This window comes from Penicillium cinerascens (genome assembly GCF_028974065.1).
Source record: "Penicillium cinerascens strain IBT 15544 chromosome Unknown contig_9_segment0_segment0, whole genome shotgun sequence".
In the NCBI taxonomy this organism is placed as follows: domain Eukaryota; kingdom Fungi; phylum Ascomycota; class Eurotiomycetes; order Eurotiales; family Aspergillaceae; genus Penicillium; species Penicillium cinerascens.
In genome coordinates, this window is record NW_026695296.1 from 328,845 (window position 1) to 346,393 (window position 17,549).

Here is a 17,549-nt window from a genome sequence, read left to right on the forward strand (position 1 = left end):
CTCGGGCTCCCTGTCTTTTCCTCAACCACACACAATGCCGGAAACCAAAGACAAGTCCAAGGTGCACAAGCTGGCCATCAGAGGTCCGTGACAGCTGCTCTTCTTGTAACACTCCAAACTAACAGGTTGCCAGGATCGGCCAAGCTTGTGTCCGAGTTCGTGAGTTGCTCTTCTCCCCCGCGTTGAATCATTGAACTCAAATTCTGATGGACAAGCAGTTCGAGTACTCGATCAATTCCATTCTGTGAGTTCTGATGCTGGGTTTGGTTGGTGGCAGGAGCTCATCGCAGTCGCTATCTAGCTTCCAACGTGGTGTCTACCCTCCCGACGATTTCACGACGTAAGTCCTATTCGACACCTCGCAGATGGCCTCGACAAGCTGACAACTAGCAGTGTCAAGAAGTATGGCCTCAACATGCTCGGTTAGTTTCACGTTTTCGGCCCTCCAACTGCCACCTGTGGCCCATCTAACCCACGATAGTATCGGCCGACGACCAGGTGAAAGCCTACATCAAGAAGATCATGTCGCAATTGAACAGGTGGATGGTCGGCGGAAAAATCTCGAAGCTCGTGGTCGTTATCACCGACAAAGAAACCGGGGAGCATGTCGAGCGCTGGCAGTTCGATGTATGTTCTGGAATCTCGATCTACTAAAGTCTTCCCTTGTCTGACGGTGGCTGCTATACAGGTTGAAATTTTCAAGTCATCGAAGAGCTCAGGTGCTCGCAAGTCAGGAGATAAAGAGAATGCTGCTCCCGCGTAAGCCTCTCAAAATTCCAGAATCACAATACATAGATAGCCTTTAGCTGACAACGCTCATTTTCAATGGACAGAGATGCGGCCCCGCAGGCAGATGAGCCCCTCGAAAAGACCGAGAAGGAGATCCAAGAAGAGATCCAAGCTATTTTCCGTCAAATCACCGCCTCCGTCACCTTCCTTCCCGTCCTGGATGGTGACTGTACCTTCAATGTCCTCGTCTACGCCGACGCTGATTCAGAAGTGCCCGTCGAATGGGGCGACAGTGATGCCAAGGAGATCAAGAATGCAGAGAAGGTTCAGCTGCGCAGCTTCAGCACCAACAATCACCGTGTCGGTACCCTCGTCAGCTACCGACTAGCAGACTGAGCGCATGCTTTGTTATGATCAGATATGAGGGATGCTCTATGCATTGGCGTTTAAGGGAATGGCGACTGTCACTTTATGATCAGAGATATGATGTCTAATGAGTACTGCATTATGTCCATAGTCATTATTTGCGATTTCCGTAGAACCAGGGCAGTTCGTTCATCCTCGGGAACCAATCGTTTCCTCCCCCACCATCCCAGCAGATCAATTGCTCCACAACTTCCTCCAGCCCTTTATTGAGGAAAAAGCTCTCCATGCCGGGTTTCCAGCCCCTGTCCCTCCGTTTACTGGCAAGTTCATCTCCGACTCCGTACAGATCTTTCTTCCAAAGTCCGACTCCTTTGGATGCTTCGCCCTTTTGCAAGGACTCTTGGGAAGTGACATGCTCAGGGGGGTCAATGCCCCACACATCGGCATCGCGATTGGCTTCTGTTTCGGCGGCAGTAGCATTAGGAAGTAGCCCTAGGGCAGGGAAATGGTATTCCAGAAATCGAGTTGACTTGAACTTATGCGTGAAGACGCAGAGAAACTCTGGGTAATTCCCTGTGCACAAGCGGAATTCGAGTAAAGAGAAGAGGACATTCTGGTAAGAGTCCGTCGCATGAGGTTCTACAAGGATCCTCTCAGGATCGATCTGGTGTGCCATGTTGAAATAGTTATTGTCTTTGACAAGGTTCTAGATGCTTCCGTCAGCAATTAGGCATCCTAGCACCATGCAAAACGAGAGGGGCATTCTATGGTATCTTACGAAGTATGACTGTGCCTCGGAGAGTTCCGTCCTTGGTCGTTTGGTGGGTCCCCTGTCAATTCTTTAGCCCTGCATCTAGACCCAAAAGCGATGGCGATTGGAAAACCCACCCCGAGAATACTAGCAATGCGTTGGGGGAATCAACGAGTAGTTCCAACGCAGCTTCGGCATGTTTGATGAACGTGTCGATTTCGCCCTTTTGGAAAGGCTCTATTAACCTGCACGTCATGAATCAGCATCCGATCAGCAAGGATCTCCGAGTCGAGAATAAGAGCGCGGACCATTCGTCTTCGGAATGACCCCGATTGGGCCCTCCAAGATAGATGGCATGGCAGCAAACCACGACGAGGCATTCCCACTCTCCGAGGGAAATATAGTCCATGCTGCAAGGGCGTGAGACGTTCCCAGGTTAAGGAGGCTGAACGTGGCGAAGAAGGAAAGTGAATCACGAGCGTCGCGTGGAAACCGGCCTGTGCGGGTCTCCACGTTTCCCCGACCCGAAGTATATCGTGTCACCCTAGTCCGTACATGCCTTCGGGATATGGTGCCATCTCTCTGCCTCTTCGGCCACACCGGTATCCCTCTATAGATATCGGCGCCATGACCCGCAGGGCTGGAGGCTTACGGAATGGCGCCCGGGCGCTGGCCCGTCCAAGCCCCAGGCAATGGCGGCCTATCGGCCAAGCCCTGAACCAGGAATTTCCTTACCCCGTAGACGCTTGGACGGCTTGAGCACCCCAGGCGGGGCCGCGATGGCCAATGCCGCATCACACGACCACCGGTGGCTAAATTCGTAAGAGCGATCGCCTATATCTTGTTATTTCTTCGTCACCTTGCTTTCGTTGTGAATCGACCGCAAGCCCCTGGAACTGCGTAGAACCTTGTTCTCCGCCGGCTCGCTGCATTGTCACCTTATAGAATGACACCACAAGTGCCGCACAAACCTATGATTTGGCACGGCCGGTTTGCCCGAGGGGCTATGACCTCTCAAAGCCCCCTAGTGCTTAGAGGCTTGACGCTGGGCAATTTTTGGACTAGATGCCAAGCTTTTGGAACCCTCAAGATTGCCCCCCGGGCGTTTCTGAGTTCATGGCTACCCCACGGGGACTTGCTTTAAATGCGTTGGAGCGGCCGATTTCATCTCCACGGGGTTCCTTACCGAAGATTTATCCGATCTATACTCAAGCTACAGTGCGACCACCATGACTGTGACTGAGAAGGCGTCCGCGGGCGTCCTTGCCCACGATGAGTATATTTCTCAGTCTGCAAAGTCAGACCGAGCTGATGCGGCTGGTCCTCGTCAAGCTGGCGCTCTGAATATTGTTCAGAACCCTTTGACGGTAAGCTTCGTGATCTGTATAAAACCCTTCACTATGAGTATTGATGCTGACCTTGCTCGTGTAGACCGTCACCAGGGAGCAAGCTGTCTTCGATGCTCACGCCTTTGCCCAGGCGCGTGGCATGTCCGAATATAGGGAGCTGTTTGGTCGCGCCGCTCTGGTCGCGCGAGACCCGGAAATGTTCGAGACTCTTCCCGAGCTCGATCAGCAGGAGCGCGCTTCACTGGCATACGAGAGAGACCATAAATGGCACGGCCCCTTCATGCTCTGGTATTCTATCAGTCTCTGCGCTATCGGAGCCGCAACACAAGGATGGGATCAGACTGGATCCAACGGTGCTAATTTGTCCTTCCCGAAGGAATTTGGCATCGACGGCACGGGTAAAGATGAATGGATTGTGGGATTGATCAATGCGATCATTTTCTTGACCGCCGGTCTCATGTGAGTAAATAGATAGTGGCACTCTCTTTGGTTCCATACCCTTGGCTGATCTCCTGTATAGTGGTGCTTTTATCGTGGATCCACTTAACCACTACCTTGGCCGAAGAGGCGAGATCTTCCTCACTGCTGCTTGTCTCACTGCCACCCCGATTGGCTCCGCTTTTACACATTCATGGCAGGCTTTGTTTGCTGCACGATTTGTCATGGGCATTGGCATCGGTGCAAAGAATGCCACTGTTCCCATTTACTCAGCCGAGATGTCCCCGGCTCGGATTCGAGGTGCTCTCGTCATGTTCTGGCAGCTTTGGGTTGTCGCAGGAATCTTCCTGGGATTTGCCGCCAATGTTATTGTCAAGAACACTGGGAACATCGCGTGGCGCCTCCAGCTTGGTTCCGCTTTTATTCCGTCCTTTATCCTCATGCTTGGTATCTGGTTCTGTCCGGAATCGCCTCGCTGGCTCATGAAGCATGATAGGTATGCGGACGGGTTCAAGTCGATGTTGCGCCTGAGAGCGCATCCCATCATTGCTGCGAGAGACTACTACTACTCGAACATCATCTACCAGGAGGAGTTGAAGGAGGCTCGTGGCGCGGGCTACTTTGCTCGTTTATGGGACTGCTTCGCTGTGCCAAGAATCAGACGAGCCAACTACGGTGCTTCGACCGTCATGATTGCCCAGCAAATGTGTGGTATCAACAGTAAGGTGCCTTTTTCCACGAGTTAGTCGACTTCGCTCACACTTTACAGTTATCTCCTTCTACAGTTCGACCATCTTTGAGAATGTCGGCTACACGGCTACACAGGCCTTGTATGCGTCTCTCGGCTATGGTGCCGTTCAAGTCGTGGCTACTATCCCGACTCTGTTCCTCATCGACACTAAAGGCCGAAGAACCCTAACTTTGATTGTAAGTATTTGCGAGCTTTGCGCTAGACTGCGACTGACAATTCTGTTAGACCTTCCCCCTCATGTGCATTTTCCTATTAGCCGCCGGTCTCTCGCTTTTGAATCATAGCGGTAGTAAGGGTGCTCAGATTGGGCCGGTTGTCTTGTAAGTTCGAGGAAACTGACTCGAAGGCGCTTTGGCTAATTATCTTCGCTAGGTTCGTCTACCTGTTCACCATCTGCTACTCGTTGGGTGAAGGGCCAGTGGCTTTCCAGTACTCCGCCGAGGTGTTCCCCACCATCCAGCGTGAGCAGGGAATGGCTTGGGCTGTTTGCATCAACAACACTTTTGGTGAGGACTTCAATTCTTGAAGCAACCGAGATTTTACTAACATGTTATTCCACAGCCGGTATTCTGAGCTTAACATTCCCTCGAATGAAGACCGTCATGACCCCGACTGGAGCCTGTGAGTAAAGGACCCGAGACTACCGCATGCCAATTCGCTAATCCTAGATGTAGTCGGATTCTACGCTGGGCTCAACCTCATAGCCTGGTTCATGATCTTCTGCTTCGTTAGAGAGACCAGGGAGCTCACCCTGGAAGAAATTGACCGTAAGTAATACCTCATTCGGTTGATGACCACTTGCTAACGGTTCGCAGAGGTTTTCTCGGTTCCCACAAAGAAGTTCATCCACTATGAACTGACAGTGTGGCTGCCTTGGTTTATCAAGCGATACGTCTTCCGACAGAACATCCCCAGGCCCCCGCAGATTATTGCGACTGCTAAGGAGGCTGATCACTCACGTAGACTCTCGGAAGCACAGACTACCAAGGCATGAGGAAGGAAATGATTCATGATAATGTGAGACGGAAGAGGCAGATAGGGGATTGATGGGCCCTACGGGGTATAATTGGACATATTTACATTTCATGTCATCACCTGTGCAAGAAATAGTCCCCGTATTGGTCGATATCTTACTACACTTGGATGGAAACTCCCACCATGCTCCAGGCTCAACAGTTTGCCAAATGCCTAGATATTTCAATCTTAGATATTTCCGAGGTTCCAATGCTGTCTGCTCTCCTCATCACCAGATTGGGCCTAGTTGTCAACTCTCAGACGACGAGCTTCCTGCAAAGCCTCATTCGGAGTATGATAGAGTAGAAAGTCACCGCAAACAACCCAGTAATAGCGGAGAACACACAAAATGAAACTCTGAATTTAAGGTGGTCGTTGGTTCTAGGAAAGAAGCGGGATCTTAAGAGTATTTGATGGAAACGTCTACCGGAAGCTCCGATGTGCAGGCGGATTAGGCTAGAGCCGCCGGGCTGACCTGGCCCCCACGCGGTCAGTCAGACACGTCGAAGAGCGGTGTGTTGTCGCTTTTCTCTCGTCTATTCGATTGCGTTGATCTTCATATAACGTTCAAGACAAAAGACTTACTCGCGTAAAGATCCTCAACTATAGGGCCTTACGCAGAGTGCACAGACACGATGGACCCCCTCACGGCCCTCGGCCTTGCAGGGAACATCATCACTTTTATCGACTTTTCGTATAAAGTCATTGCTGGGGTGAACAAAGTCCTTGACTCCTCGAGTGGGATGACACCGGAGAACGCCAAACTCAGTGCTCTAGTGGAGGATTTGAATGGCGTTACCCGAGACCTCGTGTCGGATGTCCCTGCTAGGACGGAGAACGAAAAACAGCTCTGCATCTTAGCCACCAATTGCCATGCATTGTCCGTGGAGATTTTTCAAATGCTACGAAACCTCAAGGTTGGCGACAAGAAGTCAAAATGGCAGGGTATGATGGTGAAGATGAAGAGCATGCGGAAAGAGAAGGATATTGAGGCTATCGAACGACGGCTGAATAGTTATCAGTCAGAAATCTTGATCCGTTTGCACGTTATGTTCAGGTTTGCTTGATTAAAGAAGCTCCCAGAGATGCCTGCGCGAATTTACTGACACGGTAACAGCCAAAAAAAGCTCGAGCCAGAACTCCATGGTGAAAAGCCAGCTGGAATCTCTTCGAAAAGAGGGACAATCACTACGAAACGAGACGACAAAGCAGCTGAATGCGTTGCATCAAGACATTGTGACGCTCATAGAAACCATGTCCTCAACATCGCCCCCTGTTGGATCAGACCTGGCAAGAAGAGACACCAAGAAAGAGTCACTGACCAGATTGGCCGACGCATTGTCAACTTTCCAGTCCACGACCAAATCAATCTCCCGAGAAAACCACATTCTAAGCCGACTTGTTTTTCCTTCCATGTACAGTCGAGGGGACGATATCGAAGATCCCGAAAGCGGGACATTTACATGGATCGTGGAAGAAGACTCTCCCCCGAAAGTTGACCAAAAGGACCTTTCCGAAACGCCATACATATACGAGCAAAGAGAACAAGAAGTCATGCGGGAGACAACTCGACAACAATTCTTGACTTGGCTCAACTCCGGATGTCACGTTTTCCACATATCTGGCAAGGCTGGTTCTGGAAAGTCGACCTTGATGAAGTTCCTTGCCAGGTCTCCTCGAGTCCAGCAAGAACTGGAACAATGGGCTGGGGGGCAACAACTGATCATTGCACGGTTCTTTTTTTGGAACTCAGGAGATAAGCTGCAGATGTCTCTGGAGGGGTTGTATCGGAGCCTTCTGTTTGAGACATGTACACAATGCCCCGAGCTAATCCCTCGAATATTCCCTGGCCTCTGGGAAGGGCTGTCATCCGGTGTTGCACCTCCACAGCAAACCCCGATGCGCTTCGAAGAAGTTAAAGCTGCATTCGGTCGCTTGACGAAAGAGAGCCAGTTCTTCGATGGCTATATCTGCTTCTGGATCGACGGACTGGACGAGTTCGAAGGCGATGAGGTCGATCACTGGCATCTAGCTCGGGACCTTCAATACTGGACACAGTCAAAGCATATCAAACTTTGCGTGAGCAGCCGCCCGCACTTTCCCTTTACGCAGACATTCGCGAAGGACATGAATCGTCAAATCAGTATACACGAGCTTACTCGGGAGGATATCCGCCAGTTCAGCCTGGCAATGTTGGAGAAAGACCCCAACTTCCACCGTGTCCAAGATTCCTATCAAAAGCTAGTTTCGACGGTGGTGGAAGATGCAAATGGCGTGTTCCTGTGGGCGAGACTAGTTGTCCGCTCACTTTTGAGAAGCATAGGTTATCAAAGCACGGCGAAGGATTTGGAAAAGAAGCTCAAAGCAATGCCAAAAGGGCTAGATGAGCTGTTCGACCAGATCCTCGAGTCAGTCAACCCAGATGATCGGCCGCTCTCTGATAAACTGTTTCTTATGAGCACTGCAAGCTTGTACCACTGGTACCCACCAATTTGTAATGCCATGGCATACTCACGGCTGGAGGATCTGGATGATCCAAATTTTCCTGAGAACAGACCTATGCGAGTTTGCTCGGAAGCTGAAATCGACGAACAGATACCTCGCGTATCATGCCTTCTGGACCGTTTTTCCCGAGGATTGCTTGAGATGACACCGAGCAGGGTACACAAGATCCGGGGTTACCAATATTTCGCATATGAAGTGAAATTTCTTCATCGTACCGTACGCGACTACATCGTGAACACGCGACGAGACCAGATGCAAAGCCGTGTTCCAGAGTTCAATGACCACGTCGGTATTATCCGATTGCTGCTTGCTGATTTCAAGCTTGCCCGTCCGTCAAGAGAAGACCTGATCCCTAACTTGGCAAGGTGGGGGTATTCCATCAGAATACAGCTCAAAACTATATTCCTTGCTCTATTGTATGCCGAAAAGGCCGGGAAAACCGACGTGATACCTGGATTCCTTGAACAAGCCGAGAAAATCTTTGCGGGCCATGCTCAACCCGCGGAGCCCTTCGATGTACAGGACCACGAAAACAAAGGCTATCTGTGGGGAGAAAACATGGTGGCCCTCGAATGTCCTCAGCTCATTTACCTAGAATCGGAGGATCATCAATCATGCTTCCTTTGCCAGACTGTGGCTGAGGGTCTATATTCATATCTTGCGCCCCATTTCCTCGGCCGTCTAAAGAAAGAGAATTCGGTTTCTGGGCCAAACCTGCTTCTTGTAGCATCGTGGGCAAATGAAGTGGACATTGTGGAAGATTTACTGCGCGAGGGTAGGTCTCCCAAGGAGATGGTGGCCGTGGAGAACATATTGTCGCCTTTTGCAAACCAGGTATCCGGGACCATCATGGCTCCGAAAGCTCCTATCTCAGTGTGGCTGCTTTACCTTTACAGTTATCTCACAGAGTTTCTCTCAGAAAGATATTCCAAACCAGCTCTCGCTCTCGAGAGCTTTTTGGATTCGGGTGCTGATCCGAATGTCGAGTTTATTATCAGAAAGTGGCAGCACCCGAATCCGAATGTCGAGTTTATTATCGGAAAGTGGTCTCACTGGAATCCCAGTCTGAGCGAGGACGACAGTACTGCCAGCGAGGGTGACACCACTGCCAACAAGAACACACAGCCCCCCGAAACATATACTATTGGTTTGCTGGAATTGTTGGAACTAATGGAGTTGCCAACCCTGGATGACATTCGGGGAAAGCTTATTTCTCGATCTCCCAATTCCGATCGACGTGACTCCTTCGTGCGGGTTTGCAAATCTCTCATGACTGAAAAGAAGGAAGGAGTTCCATTTGGGCTATACCACAAGTTCTACGTTGAAAGTATCGTCACCCCCACCGAGCATTTGGATATTCCGTTCAGTTACCGATTGGATTGAGTCCCAAACGTGTCTTAACGTGTTTATTCTGCAAACATTCAACGAAGCGTCTCAATAATCTAAATCATTGATTCAACCTTGAAAACCCACCATCCGGCGGCTGCAACCAATTCCGCTTATCGTAATCCCATCCTTCCGCGCCCTCAATAACATGGAACGTATAGGCAAAGCGACTGCGCGAACTAGTGTTCTTCTCACTCTTATGCAGCACATTCCCATGGATCAACACCAATGACCCGGCCTTAACATCTACAACCTCCAGATCCTCATCCGTAGGTCCAGAAACCTTCTCCTCGTCCGCACCCTTAGGCAGTGCAGGCCCCGTATTCTCAATGAACTCCGTGCCTTTATCGTCAGCCTTCCTCACAAATCGTCGCGTGATATGACCGCCTTTCCGGCCCTTGTGTGATCCTTTCCAGAATCCTAGTGTTCCGTTGCCTGGAGTTGCGTCTTGAAGTGCGTACCACCATCCCACTGCTGACGGAGGATCGGTATAGAGGAACTCCGAGTCGCGGTGCGAGGGAACCGCGCCGCCGATGGAGGGTTGTTTGCAGATGATCATGCTCTGCAGGACGCGCGGGTCTGTAAAGCCCAGCGAGCGCGCAACGGAAGCATTACGCTCGTTCAGCGAGACGGCTTTGAAAGGCGGAGAGAGGGTGTGGAGTGAGTGACCGATCTTATTAACGGCGAGATGCTTAGGCTTGATCAAGGCCGCGCGGCCAGTAATTGGATCAGGCTCTGTGGTGAACGCATCCGGCTCGAAGAAGAAACGGACCTTGTCGCCGGAGGACAAGAAGTATTCATCGCCCACATGGTCGGCGGTGTCATCGTCGCCAGTGGTGAATTGGGTGAGAGGGTGCGAGTCGAGAGAGAAATTGTTCAGCAAGGTGTCGGTCTCTTTGAGTAGAGATTCGACTTCGGACAAGCTGAGGTAGTCGGGGATTACCAGGAAGCCGTTCTCCTGGAAGGTAGCCAGCTGTTCAGGTGTGAGACCGGCCATGATGGGCGTTGTTGAAGAGAAGTTTGGGTTGGAGATCGGAGATGGAAAAGGCGGGGAAGGTTAAGATAAGCGACATCCATCTGCTGTCGGATTGGTTACGCCCTCTCAACTAGCTTGCCCTAAAAACTACGTACTACAGCATTGGCTGCGATTGATCCGGATCTACTAGAACTTTCCAAAACTTTGTGAAATCGGGCTATTTGCAAAATCAAGGTATTATCTCTCAAAACCATCACAGGGCAAGCCTTCATGTGTACATAGATACTGGAATGCAAACGAGAAATTCATGAGCGCCGCCAGTGCCGGATATCGAAAAAGAATAGCCAAATACAGTCTGAATCGGGACCAGAAGATCCGGGATATAAGAAGTTAACCCCCGTGGAACACATAATACATGAATCATAAAGTGCAAAGATTTTAACTGGCATAGCCCATCGACGCCGGTGGCCGAGGCGCATATTTCCGCACAGCTCGGCTAGGACTGCAGGCCACAGAGCCGATGTCGATGGTGCTGAGCTCGCGGCTCAACGCGTCCATTCCCGGTCGCCCGCTTCTCACATCATTAGATGCAACAGGGTAGGCAGATGCACCTTGGGAGATTGGCACTTTTGAAGGAATGGGCGGACCGGAGCTATAGTCATAAATCGGCGAGCGAGCGCTCGGCGTGGGAGAAACTGAGCCCCGATGGGAAGAGCGCGGCCGGTCAGCCGACGTTGGGGTGTTGTAGCCCCGACTATGTGTGTAACTGCCATAGCTTTCGTGTCCCCGATCAGCCCGAGGAGGCGTGCGGTCCACAGAGTCGGTATGCACGTGTGTTGGGTTATAACGCTTGTAAGTGTCAGGCGTTGTGCGGAATCCCACGCGTGGCGGCGTGTTTCGAGGCGGCGTCTCGTTGCCACGAGATGTCGGTCGAGGCGAATGCTTGAAACGGATGATGACCTCCGGTTTGCGGTTTTTCTTCTCCGGCTCGGGGGCCCATGTTTCAGCTGGGAGGTGGTCCGAGGGATCGATTTCGCGACCATCGTCGCCGATAATAGGCTGGTCCAAGTCTCGGACGGATTCGATCTCTGGCCGAGACGAGGCGGCTCTGGCTTGCGATGGCGTTTCGTATGCGGGGGAAGCATCCCGTGCGCTTCCGGGTCGGGATGAGTGGTGGTTGAAGGAGTTATAGGAGTCGGGAGAGAAGGGGACCGAGGAGCCTGCACGGCTATCCGAAGATGAGGGCCGTGGGCTTACTGATTTCCGGGTCACCATCCGCGTGTCTGGACTAGCTGAGCCGCCTCGACTGGCAATGGAGCCCGAACGCTCCTCCGTTGGCCGGGGAGATGTGCGAAGAGGATAGATAGGAGCTTCGTACGTTGAAGGTACCGGTGTGGGTTGCTGGGCGAGCATCATCTCATCATCAAAATGGGCGCTGCGTCTCCGGCCGCTTCGATCCTCAAACACCGCACGATCCGTCTGGCTTTGTGGCTCGTATCCGGCGACCAGACTTGCGGGCACGGAAGGATTGTATGGTTTATAGGACGACGGCGACTGGTTGGATGGAGAGTGTGCCTGCTGCGCCATCCCAGAACGGTGAACAGGGGGCGGGGGCGGAGGCATATCCAAGTCTTCTTCATCTTCCACGCTCGGCTGCATTCCAGCATACTCTGGATGATATTCGTCAACGTGGGGAGGTGGTAAAGCCTTGACATGTGGCTGGTACCGAAGGTCATCCACTGGTCCTGACGATGAACTGGGGCGGCTATAATTCAACGGCGCAGGCACGTTACCCGATGCGTGTGGTACAAAGGTTGACACCTGTCCGAATGTCATAGGGTTCACATTGTACTGTGGCGACACCATTTGACTGTGCGCATTGTGCGGTTGCAAACCCGCATCATACTGCACCCTTTCATTCACATCAGGCTCAAATAGTGGTTCTGATGCTGACTGATGGTCACGCGAAGGAGGACGATCGTAATCAGAATGGCTGCGTGGTTGCAGGGGACGCGGATCGTACGCATGGTCGGGGGCCTCAGGAGCAGCGTATGAGAGTTCCTGGGTGTTATGTCTCATCATGTCCACAGGAGGGAGAGCTGGAGCTGGGGCGCTCCATTCCCGCTGGTAATCATCTGGCCCAACATGCGTCCCTCGCGGTTGCGACTTGGGAACCGTAGCATAGGCTTGGGTGTCATAAGAAGGCTCGGAGTGTCTCGGAGCGTAAGGGAGGGGTTCGGGGGCGGCAGATTGTGGCATCGTCTGGGCAACATCACGCATGGCCGGCCTGGCAGGCATGGGGTGGTGCAGCGGAGGAGCTGACTGGGTGTGCTCTGGAGCAGGGGGTCTGGCAGGGGTGGCTCCGGATGGGTCTGTGGGCAGAGGTCGTCTTTTGACCTTCTCTAACTGACGAGGACCCGACAGTCCCGACATGGCAGACATCGTAGATGTTCCAGACAGCACTGAGCTTGCCGAAGGGCTGACTTTGCCCTGTGCCCTTTCGGCCGCAACTTTCCGTCGCTCAATCACCGCCACGTCTTGCTCACGGGTGTCGTAGTATGTCATCTCGAGTCGGATTTCGCCTGCGTATTTACCTCGGCACTGAAGGACGTGCCAGTGGTCATTTTGGCTTCCACCGGGAATGATCAAATTCTGTAGGTCGACCCAAGTTTCGCCAATCAAGTCGGTCTTCTTGTCATCGTTGAAGATTGAAACTTTCATCCTGTAGTAGTCAGGAGACTCGTGTACTGTAAATCGAAGCTCGTGGTCCCTGGAACAATGGATGTTAGCTCTGATAAACCGCTTCATGGTTGTTGACGTACCATCGAGGTGTTTGTCCACCACGTAGATCAGTAGGGGTCTTCTTTGCCTCCTTGCCCAGACGAGCAGCACAGTAGGGGTTCTGTTTGCCCATGGTCTTGCGGTTGGGCAGATTCTTCGCACGGTCGATAATGGCAACGAGAGTACCGATGGCGGGCCCATCGACCGACATGTCGGCGAAGATGCCCGCAGCATGGTTAACTCTGGAGAGCTTAGACATGATAGCTTCTTGCACGCTTTCAACCTGTCATGCACACACTGGGGTATAAATGCGAGAGCAGCATTGGCGATGACTTGGAAGAAGAGAAAGCGAAGGGAGAAAAAGAAAGATAAAGGCGCCTGACGGAATGTCAGAGGCTGTATTTGCGGTATCCGAGGTGGCTGGGGACGGCCTTAGTACGGGTCGCTATTGGCTGCTTCCCCTGAAAAGCGTCCGGGCCCGGGGAGATATGACGGTACGTGACAATACGCATTATCGATAAACAGAGACTCCGATCCCCTCTATTTACTTGCGTACTTCACTCGTCTTCTCTGCTGCACCTGTGCCGGCCTCCTTCGCATGTCCGACCAGAGTAAAAGTACATTAAGTCGCCATCTTTGTTCACCAAATCTATCTTCGACCAGGGAAATCCAGAGCGAGGTGGAGCAGTAGCGTCAGCTCCGATCTGCTTCCCAGCCACCGCGATCCACCCGATCGAAACATTCCCGACGGACAGGGGCGTGAGAGGGCAACGATTGGCGACTGGTCCAGAGCCATGATCGTCATTATTCAATAGCGCTGTTTCTGAATCCGGTTTCAGTCGAGACCTCACAGCTGTCAACGCATCTCTCCACTTGTAGGGTTGGCGGCTGCATCGGGGCCCCTCACCTCCCCACCTAATTGCCATGGCGACAGCCAAACACTTCACTTACCGCACCGCTATTCTAATTGCCGAGCATTTATTGCTAGACGCTCCAAAATCGAAATCAATGACAATTGCCGTCGAGGTGAGACAGATCTAGTACCACATCCACCACCCCCTTGGAGCCTCTGTCAGACAGAACGGTGCTGCCTGCATCACTGCCACGGAGACTCGCCGAGCCTGGACTCCGATCATCGAATATACGCCGGGCAATTTTCTATTAAAAGACTACCCCGAGGAAGAAAAATAGCAGCCTGTACTGTACGACGAGGCCATTCGTCATCTGCGGGGAAGTCCGTATCCCGGCCCGATTCCTAAGATAATCACGACCAGCCACCATGGCGTACCATTGAAGTTGTTATAGCCCTACTCCGTACACATTACTCAATACAATATACTAGAAATCGGGTACTTCAAAGCGACGCATTCACAATCACTTCTGAAATATTTTACCCTGATGCAAGGATTATTGCGCCTCCCATTCTTAAGCTATTACATTGCTTCTATACCACTGCAGCCCGCACATACCAACATTCAGGAAGAAAGCAATCTGAAAATCTTTTTTTGTTTAGAGCAATATCGTTTTAGTCCTGATGAGGATGCCAATGAATATGTGGCATTACCCACATGGGTACCTAAAAAGGCATTTGTGGCTGACTCGAAGGAAATTCAGACAGACCTTGGGACGACTAGGGATTGCGTAGTTGAAATTACGTGCCGAAGGCCACCAGGTGTATTTCGATGCAGAATGAGACATCAGAGCCCTCAAATCCTCCTCCAAGTCACGTCTGAATCCCCAAGAGTTCATTGTCCACCTAGGAGACTCTCCCCAAAGATCGCTTGGCAGAGAAAGCCACTTGCACTTCCTTGGCATAGCTCTCCCGCGACTTGCCCATCAAACCGGCAATGTTGACATTCGCCGGATTCCACTTCCTCTCCCTCGCAATCCTCTGCGCGATACCAAGGATCTGGCGCTGAGTGATCACCTTGCCGTGCACATAGACCAATCTGTTTTTGGTCTCATCCAGATGAGGAAGTACCTCAGCCACCACCTGATCCGCGGTAGCGAAAGCAGTCGTACTAGGATGAACTCCACCATCCTAGAAGGGAGGTGTCTGGTATTGATGGGCCAGGTCCCATTCCAAGCACATCCCATCACGGATCAAAGTATAGGTAAATTCAGGATGAATCTTGACATCCTCCTGTAAAGTTTTAGGTATTACGATGCTGCACTGGTACACGGATAGCGTGGACGCACTGGGATTCTCAGCATCAGCGCTAAAATTAGAACGGATGTAGCGGTAGACTGCTGCACAAATGGCTGCCTGAATCAGGTCGGTTTGTGTCATAATCCCCGCAGCCCCTACAGCTGTAACAGCTGTATCCTGGCCGGTTATTAACGTGAGAGTCAACTCGAGGATGGATTCGTAGTCGACATGAGAAACATGAGCCTATGGGGGAAATTGAGGCTCTGATGGTCTTCGGGGAGTAAGTCTTTGCATACTGGAATAGTTTCTGTCGATTCAAAATGCTGACAATTCCAGATCTCTGTGTCGAAAAAATCGCAAAAATTGCTGGAAAATATGGTATTAAATGATTTCTCTATCGCTTTTCTGTCGTTCAATGTAGATAGAATAATAACTAGTTAGCGGATAGAACAGGAGATTCAATACCTTGGTGCCTTAAAGAGTGGTTGGCTGTCAGAGCACGTAATATAAGGGCCAATCAGCGGTGAAAAAGACTCTGTATTGCTATACCCCTGAATCTGGTTTAGTTATTCGCCTGTAGATTCAATACACCCAATACATACCTCCATACCCCGCCTCTAGATTCAATACACCTAATACCTCCATACCCCGCCTCCAAAGCAACCTTCCGAAGGAGGGGAAGCTTAACAATCAATCACGAGTGGACGAACCAAGATGGCCCCAAATATAGCCTCTTCAAAATACAAGCCTATCTATGACATGGTCCACAGTGGTGAACTATTTTTGTAGGGTGTGGTTGTTCTCAAAAGGCAGGTCATTTCTACACCAAGATAAAAAAAAATGAAGCAAAAGTAAGAAGTCCCTTGGTAGGCATCATAGGAAGTTATATATTCGTTTGACTTTTGGCCGGCTTGTATTCAACATATCCCGAAGTTCACAGTAAACCCGAATCGGCAATACATTGAATACATACTAGACCCCTCGCCAAGTCATTCCGCAGATTGAACGGCTCCTGCGCTATTATTCAAATCACTGGAACGTGGATCTTGAGCCAGTTTTCCATCACGGCCGTGGCAGGATAGGTCGGATCCCCCAATCGGAGCAGCACTTGAACATGGCCTTCGAAACCCTGCCCCTCAAACACATGCAACGTAGTATCGGTACCCGCAGCGTTTAGCGCCACGGCTAGTTCGACTGCCTGACGGATGCCCCCATGTCGATGAGCGTGGAGAAGCAGAAACGAGCGGGCATTAGGCGCGTGGGTATGATAAGTAGGTGACATGGCAGTTAGTCGCTTCAGATCGGTACCGAACCCATAAATCATGTTGTTCGCAGTCGGGCCCGGATTATCGAGAATCTCAGCCGCTGCATTGTAGTTGGAGCCGTCCAGGGCGATGACGGCCTGCACAATGGAAATACTAGTTCCCGCTCGCTCCAGGTAGCTCGTATCAGTTCCTAGCAGAGTGACAACGTGGGCGCCGGAACTATGCCCCATCAAAATGAATCGTTCAGAATCAATGTCGAGTCTAGTTGCGTTTTCCACTAGATAGTTGATCGAGTTGGCCACTTCTTGTACTTGCTCTTCCACCGTCACAGAGGGAATAAGTGTATAGTTGACCGTAGCGAAGGCATAACCTTTATCAATCAAATAGGCGACTTTGGCGGACCCAATAGAGTCTAAATAAGTCCCCGAGCGCCAACTTCCGCCATGAACGAAGAGGACAATCGGAGCTTTGGATGATTTGGACGATTTGGCTGGATTGGCCTTCCAAAAGCGAAGAATTTGGGAATTTGCTTTTCCATATGCCATGTCGGTGCCTCCGTTAGGCTGATCTGCGTTCATTTCAGACATAAGCTCCTCTACCCTGGGTAGCGTAAAGTCGTCTGTTGTCTTCTGGAAGATCTCGAGACCTTTAATCTCATTTCCTCTAGCCGCCACGGCTATAGGGTCGAGCGGAGCCGACAAGCTGGCTGTGGAATTGGAATTGACGTCCATGGCCGCAGTTGAAGGTAGAGGGAGAGAGTACTGGGTGGAAAGTTTGCCCTTAAAAGAAAGAGAGACGAACTAGGCAACGCCCTGGTGTACGCGGCATACAGTAATTATTCGCTTTAACGAACTAATGTTGGAAAGGCACTACCCACCCTCTAGGCCCCCCACCAGTGCCAAAATTCAGTTACAAGACAGAGCATCGTGTTACATAGTATAATTTGAGTAAGTCGCTGTATTGATACTGATACAGGAATATTGATATTCCGAGTATATTCCAAATATAGATCCATGGGTCTTGGCATTGGTTTTCGGGAAACATTGAGAGAGTGTAGGTGGTGGCACCAGTTTCGAGATGCACTGTAGC

The 17,549-nt window shown here is 51.2% G+C and overlaps 8 protein-coding genes across 8 annotated transcripts; 3 read left to right on the forward strand and 5 right to left on the reverse strand.

Annotated features, from left to right (window-relative positions):
• Positions 1-34: 34 nt before the first annotated feature.
• On the forward strand, positions 35-1,125 carry N7498_006930 (spindle checkpoint protein MAD2; the record flags this gene model as incomplete). The annotated part of the gene is made up of 8 exons (XM_058453992.1): positions 35-83; positions 134-159; positions 219-244; positions 302-340; positions 394-422; positions 482-627; positions 689-759; positions 834-1,125. The coding sequence occupies 8 exons, from the start codon at positions 35-37 to the stop codon at positions 1,123-1,125; spliced, it is 678 nt and encodes a 225-aa protein (XP_058306241.1).
• Positions 1,126-1,249: 124 nt separating this feature from the next.
• Positions 1,250-2,255, reverse strand: N7498_006931 (DUF218 domain protein; the record flags this gene model as incomplete). The annotated part of the gene is made up of 4 exons (XM_058453993.1): positions 1,250-1,801; positions 1,874-1,925; positions 1,984-2,091; positions 2,155-2,255. The coding sequence occupies 4 exons, from the start codon at positions 2,253-2,255 to the stop codon at positions 1,250-1,252; spliced, it is 813 nt and encodes a 270-aa protein (XP_058306242.1).
• Positions 2,256-3,075: 820 nt separating this feature from the next.
• On the forward strand, positions 3,076-5,378 carry N7498_006932 (facilitated glucose transporter; the record flags this gene model as incomplete). Its single annotated transcript, XM_058453994.1, has 9 exons — positions 3,076-3,213; positions 3,278-3,654; positions 3,716-4,353; positions 4,403-4,560; positions 4,610-4,704; positions 4,757-4,890; positions 4,946-5,005; positions 5,059-5,151; positions 5,200-5,378. The coding sequence occupies 9 exons, from the start codon at positions 3,076-3,078 to the stop codon at positions 5,376-5,378; spliced, it is 1,872 nt and encodes a 623-aa protein (XP_058306243.1).
• Positions 5,379-6,033: 655 nt separating this feature from the next.
• On the forward strand, positions 6,034-9,286 carry N7498_006933 (uncharacterized protein; the record flags this gene model as incomplete). Its single annotated transcript, XM_058453995.1, has 2 exons — positions 6,034-6,455; positions 6,526-9,286. The coding sequence occupies 2 exons, from the start codon at positions 6,034-6,036 to the stop codon at positions 9,284-9,286; spliced, it is 3,183 nt and encodes a 1,060-aa protein (XP_058306244.1).
• Positions 9,287-9,350: 64 nt separating this feature from the next.
• N7498_006934 (phytanoyl-CoA dioxygenase family protein) lies at positions 9,351-10,286 on the reverse strand (the record flags this gene model as incomplete). The annotated part of the gene is made up of 1 exon (XM_058453996.1): positions 9,351-10,286. One exon carries the CDS (start codon positions 10,284-10,286, stop codon positions 9,351-9,353), a length of 936 nt encoding a protein of 311 aa, XP_058306245.1.
• A 417-nt stretch (positions 10,287-10,703) lies between these two features.
• N7498_006935 (uncharacterized protein) lies at positions 10,704-13,305 on the reverse strand (the record flags this gene model as incomplete). Its single annotated transcript, XM_058453997.1, has 2 exons — positions 10,704-13,035; positions 13,088-13,305. 2 exons carry the CDS (start codon positions 13,303-13,305, stop codon positions 10,704-10,706), a joined length of 2,550 nt encoding a protein of 849 aa, XP_058306246.1.
• Positions 13,306-14,802: 1,497 nt separating this feature from the next.
• Positions 14,803-15,086, reverse strand: N7498_006936 (oxidoreductase CipA-like protein; the record flags this gene model as incomplete). Its single annotated transcript, XM_058453998.1, has 2 exons — positions 14,803-15,039; positions 15,069-15,086. 2 exons carry the CDS (start codon positions 15,084-15,086, stop codon positions 14,803-14,805), a joined length of 255 nt encoding a protein of 84 aa, XP_058306247.1.
• A 1,133-nt stretch (positions 15,087-16,219) lies between these two features.
• On the reverse strand, positions 16,220-17,191 carry N7498_006937 (alpha/beta hydrolase; the record flags this gene model as incomplete). Its single annotated transcript, XM_058453999.1, has 1 exon — positions 16,220-17,191. The coding sequence occupies one exon, from the start codon at positions 17,189-17,191 to the stop codon at positions 16,220-16,222; it is 972 nt and encodes a 323-aa protein (XP_058306248.1).
• Between the last annotated feature and the right edge of the window lie 358 nt (positions 17,192-17,549).